Source organism: Apis dorsata, unplaced genomic scaffold, assembly GCF_000469605.1.
Source record: "Apis dorsata unplaced genomic scaffold, Apis dorsata 1.3 scaffold_429, whole genome shotgun sequence".
NCBI classification, from domain to species: Eukaryota; Metazoa; Arthropoda; class Insecta; order Hymenoptera; family Apidae; genus Apis; species Apis dorsata.
Window position 1 is genome coordinate 304,081 of NW_006263682.1, and position 5,325 is coordinate 309,405.

Genomic DNA, 5,325 nt, shown 5'->3' on the forward strand with positions numbered 1-5,325 from the left:
AGATACAGAAAGTAAATATATTTTAATATTCTTATATTATATTATTAATAACTATTTTAATATTTTATATTCTTAATATAATTATATAATAAATTAATATATAATTATAATATTATTAAATATAAAATTTATTATAATAAAATATTTCAATAATTTTTTATCGAGGATAATTAATTATATCGATTAATACTAAAAAATTATTTTTAATATTTATTAGTGATAAAAAATTTATGTTATTAGTAAAAAAATAGCAATTTAAAACTCATCCTTAAAATTCATAAAAAAAATTTAATCTAAATTAAACAATACATCCTTTCAAATATTAATATTTTATTTTGCAGATATTTTTTATATGAAATTTTTTCTTTTTGTAGATGCAATTCTTAAGATAACAAAAAATGTAAAAATAATTAAGAATGAATTAGAAAAAGCGCATCAAATTGCAATTTTATGTACAGAAAATAATAAATATGAATTAAATAAATTAAATAATTTACAAAATATATATGATGAAGCCAAAAATAACATTAATAAAGAAACAGAAAACGTTAATAAGTATAGATGTAACATCAGTATCATTTCAAAATTAATTATAAGTACTCAAAAGGAAATTACAATAATTAAAACAAATATTAAGAAGAAAAAAGCAAAGTGTTATGCTATCTTGATAAATTGTAAGGTAAAATTGAAAGTAACATATGATAAAATTAAGTATCAATTAAATATAATTCCTAACGTTAAATTAACGAATTGTAAGAGAGAACTGTATAATATTTATCGGTTAATGTTATTTATTTATATATGTATTATTTTTGTCGAATTGTTGTTAAAATTGCAAATACGGGAATTTTATTGTATAGGATAATATTATTAAAGATAATTATATCTATACTACATTACATATATCTACATTAATAGGTAGAAAATATTATTATTCCATTTCTATCTGGAAATATTGCAAATAATTTGGAAGATATAGAAATATCTGATTCATTAAACAGTGAAGAAATGCACGATATAGAAATCCTTTCACGCATAGACTTTGACATATTATCTGAAGATATTAAAAATCGAACAGAAGAAAATATTAATAACTCAAAAAATAAACTTGTGAAAGAAATTGAAAAATTACAAAATAAAATAGAATCTATAAAAAATCCAAATTTTAAGGTTTGTAAAGTTAATTAGAATAAGGATATTCATAATATTTTAGTATGAAAAATAAAATATTATTAAAATATTATTTAAAATAAATCATAGGCTAATAAAGAAATTGAACTTACAATTGAAAAATTAAAAGAAACAAATTTTAAATATCAAGAATTACGTAAGAAAATTAATTTAATTAAAAAACAATTTGAATTAGTAAAACAAGAAAGATATAATAGATTTGCACATTGTTTTGAATATATTACAACAAAATTAAATTCTATTTATAAGGTAAATAAATGTCATAATTTATTATTTTAATTTTATATTTTAATATTTTAACTATATTATAATTTTAATTTTTATATTATATATATGTAATTAAAACAATAATTACAAATTAAAAATATAATTACATATTATATATATAAAATTAAAAAAAATTAAAAAAAATATGTGATTTTATAGTGTTTAATGGAAGATGAATCCGTTCAAGCTATTCTTTTACCGGATAATCTTGAAGAACCATATCTAAGTGGTATAAATTATAGTTGTATAATGCCTGGAAAACGATTTCAATCATTTTCAAATCTTTCTGGTGGAGAAAAGACACTTGCCACAATAGCTTTTTTATTTGCAATTCATAGGTATTTTATTATAAATTCATTTTTAAATGTATTGTTTTTATTGATTTAATAAACAATACGTGTGAAAAAATTATTTATTTTAAATTTTAACTTTTATTTTTAATATTAATTACTTAATTAATTAATTAATTTTCTTTAAGAGAATTTATTATATAGTTTCAGACCGGCTCCATTTTTTATATTAGATGAAATCGATGCAGCTTTAGATACTATAAATATAAAAAATGTTGTACGTCTTATACATTCTAAAAAAAATGAAATGCAATTTATTATAATATCTTTAAAACGTGAGATATATTCATGTGCTGATGTTCTTATAGGAGTTTGTTCTGATGTAAGTTTATATTATATATGCATCTTTTTTTAATACTTTTCTACATATATTATGAAAAATTATTATTTATATTTATATATTTATATTAATTACAATGTATTGTTTTACATTTTTAGACCACTGGAGAATACCCAGAAAGTTTAGTATTTACACTTTCATTGGAAAAATATCTTATATCGCATGAAGAATAATTTTTATTTCGTAATTAAATTAAGATTTTATTTTTAAAAAATTGCTAATATATTTAAATTTATTATTTTAACAATAGTTAACAATTTATATTATATAAAAGTATATGTTATATTTTAATCAATTAAGAAAAAATTCGATTCTGTTTTTTTGTAGCATATATTGAATTATTTAAGAATTTTTATTTTTATTTTCATTTAACTCATTATATACATTATGTAATTTAATCAGAATAACGATAACATTAATATAATTAATATTTCGATATTTCTGCAATTCCTATTTAATCCTTTTTCTTTTGTATGATGAATCGTATCGATATCTGAGTCATCGCTATAAAAATAAAAGATTACATCATTGCAGAATTATTTATTAATTAATAAATTTGATATAAAAATACTTAACAAAATTATTCGGTGTTAAATAAATAAAGGACAGAATTTATCGCGAATGTTCATTGTGAAAAATTACAAGAGACTGATTAATATTACACTGGCCTACTTATATTAGAAATAGTAGCAACTCTGATTTATAGTTGGTTGCAACGATACAGGGACTTGGGTCAATGTAGTCTATTACGGTTAACGCTTTGTAAAGTAAGTCGCGCTTCGGGAATGCGGCCAAAATAATGATTGTCGTTTAATAAACTTATTAAGTTGAAATGACGCGATCTGTATTGATAATAATATCGTAGCTATAATCGATAAAAACTGAAAGATCATAAAATATGTCAACCAATTATACATATTCATTTTTATTACAATAATGATAAAATAATTGTTTTATATAAATATACCATTTATAAATATGTATGTAAATATACATTTCCAACTATTTAATTTTTAAAATTATTTTTGGATATAATTTTATATTATTTTGGATTGATTTTTAAATTAATAAATATATTCATATATAGATTCATAATTTTATTAAAAAAGATATTGATTTTTTAAAATTAAATATAATTAAATTAATTTTTTTTATAAAATATTATAAAATCACAAAAATTATCTTAAAATTTTATGATTTTGATTAATGTGGAACTTATATATTATTATTCATATACTATATTGTTGCTTGATAATAATTAACGCAATATGCCTATTGAAATACATATATGTACATATGTTTTATGTTTATATACTTATATTGAACGAGAACACTGAATATAATAACATGATGTATTGCTTAATTTATATTCTAGTTTACATTTTCGCAATATTCAAATCACAAATACAGGCCGTTAAATATATCTTATTTAAAATAACCATATCACAAATTGATAAATTTCAATATAATAATACTATTATATTTATAGTAGTAATAGTACAATTAATTTAAATATTATTATTAATATAATTTAAATAATTAGTATTTAATGTAATAATCTTATAATAGATATTATGTGACATAATTAATTTATTAATTATATAAAATTTTATTTTGACAGAAAAATTTATATTTTTTATTTTGTTTAATTATTTTTATTATTATGATTGTGAGTATTTATATTAAAACTTGTATTATTTATATAATCATAAAAATTATTTAAAACAATTTTTTTTATTTTAGATGATTTTTATAAGAAATAAAAATCTTTATTATCTTAATTTTTATGATATATAAGAAAAAATAAGTGATGTGCGATTATCGTAATAAAAGACACGTGCAATTTCTTGGTAAAGAATGATTAAAGAAACTTCTTTAAAATGAGGATGAAATATATGTACATAAAAAAGAATATAAGAATGTATTCATATATATTTATATTGCTATATCCAATTATATTCTTTTCAAATAATGGCATTAATATCATATTAATATTTATATTCTCATATTTAATTGTAGTATTGAAAATTGTTTTTGAAAAGATGTTTTTAAAATGATTAAAAAAATTCGAAAATCACCAAAAATTTATAAATTTTAACATATATACGTAAAAGTGTAAATTTAAATAATAAATTTAATTAATGTTTCTTAATTTCATTACTTTTTATGATAATACTTATTTTTCACCCTCATATGGTATATACGAAGAAAAGAAGAAAAGAAGAATAAGAAGAATAAGTTTCTCAATTGAAAAAAAAAGTACAAAGAGGGAAAAAAGATGTAGAGGGAAAAGAATCAAAGAGAAGGGATGACATCGAAGATCAAGACAGTGGGAGGACTGCATGTTGATCGTAAAACGGAGGATGATGACCTCCCCTTACAAAGCATCTGCTAAATAGATGATACGCCAGTTGTCGTATGTCTAGTTGTCCTCAGCTTCAGACGAAGGCGAGTTGGCTCTAGGATCACATTACTGACTTTATCAACCAATAGTCGCTCATGGGGCCGAAGGCCCTTCAGCTGGCCGCAGCGTTCGTCGTGGTTCAGCTTCTTCTGCCCCAAACTAGCTCTGTACGGACTAAACTTAGGAAACAACGGTCGAAGTCACTGCAAGCTCAAAAACCTGCGAACAGTGATTATGTATACGATTACTATGATAGTTATGACGACTACGATGAAAGAAATGGTAAATATAATTTTCAATTATTTGATATTTGGTAATTCTGTAATTAATATCGCATGTAAAAATTTTATCATGTAATATTTATTTAAACATTTTTTTGTGAAATGAATTTCCACTTTGCATATTTTTATTTGTGTTATATTGTTTTAGTATTGCATCAAAAAATTTAGATTAAATAAATATTTTTTTTATAATTTTTGTATCATTAAGGATTCTTGTTTTCATATAGAAATAATTAAATTTAATATCAAAGAATAAATTTTTTAAAATTAATAAGATTAATCTAATAATTAATTATATTTTTAATTAAAAGTAATTGATATATAATTAATTATTGAATATAATATATTGTAAAATTACTATCTATATAATTTCTTATAACAGATTATTTATCATTATTTATCATTTACGAAACAATTAAAGGAAGTATATATTAATAACTACCTAACTAATACCGGAAGCTTTGAATCGGATGCTTGTTTTAGCGCTTTGCG

At 20.0% G+C, this 5,325-nt stretch overlaps 2 protein-coding genes across 2 annotated transcripts in view; both read left to right on the plus strand.

The window, feature by feature from the left end:
* Positions 1 to 1,382: 1,382 nt before the first annotated feature.
* LOC102670905 (structural maintenance of chromosomes protein 1B-like) lies at positions 1,383 to 2,383 on the plus strand. The gene is made up of 4 exons (XM_006619704.2): positions 1,383 to 1,440; positions 1,618 to 1,796; positions 1,953 to 2,130; positions 2,247 to 2,383. Exons 2-4 carry the CDS (start codon positions 1,624 to 1,626, stop codon positions 2,319 to 2,321), a joined length of 426 nt encoding a protein of 141 aa, XP_006619767.2. The 5' UTR covers positions 1,383 to 1,440; positions 1,618 to 1,623; the 3' UTR covers positions 2,322 to 2,383.
* A 2,122-nt stretch (positions 2,384 to 4,505) lies between these two features.
* LOC102672858 (collagen alpha-1(I) chain-like) overlaps positions 4,506 to 5,325 on the plus strand; it is a 9,824-nt gene continuing 9,004 nt past the window's right edge. Inside the window, exon 1 of the mRNA XM_006619624.2 lies at positions 4,506 to 4,834. Within this exon, the coding sequence (XP_006619687.1) occupies positions 4,648 to 4,834 (187 nt within the window). The 5' untranslated portion in view covers positions 4,506 to 4,647. The remainder of the gene's footprint in view (positions 4,835 to 5,325) is intronic.

Excerpts from the sequence above, each read along its gene's own strand:
- LOC102670905 (XM_006619704.2), top strand. The coding sequence starts at position 1,624 with ATGGAAGATGAATCCGTTCAAGCTATTCTTTTACCGGATAATCTTGAA. Across the intron at positions 1,797-1,952 it reads TTTTTATTTGCAATTCATAG|TTTCAGACCGGCTCCATTTT; the intron begins GTATTTTATTAT and ends TTTATTATATAG. Across the intron at positions 2,131-2,246 it reads TTATAGGAGTTTGTTCTGAT|ACCACTGGAGAATACCCAGA; the intron begins GTAAGTTTATAT and ends TTACATTTTTAG.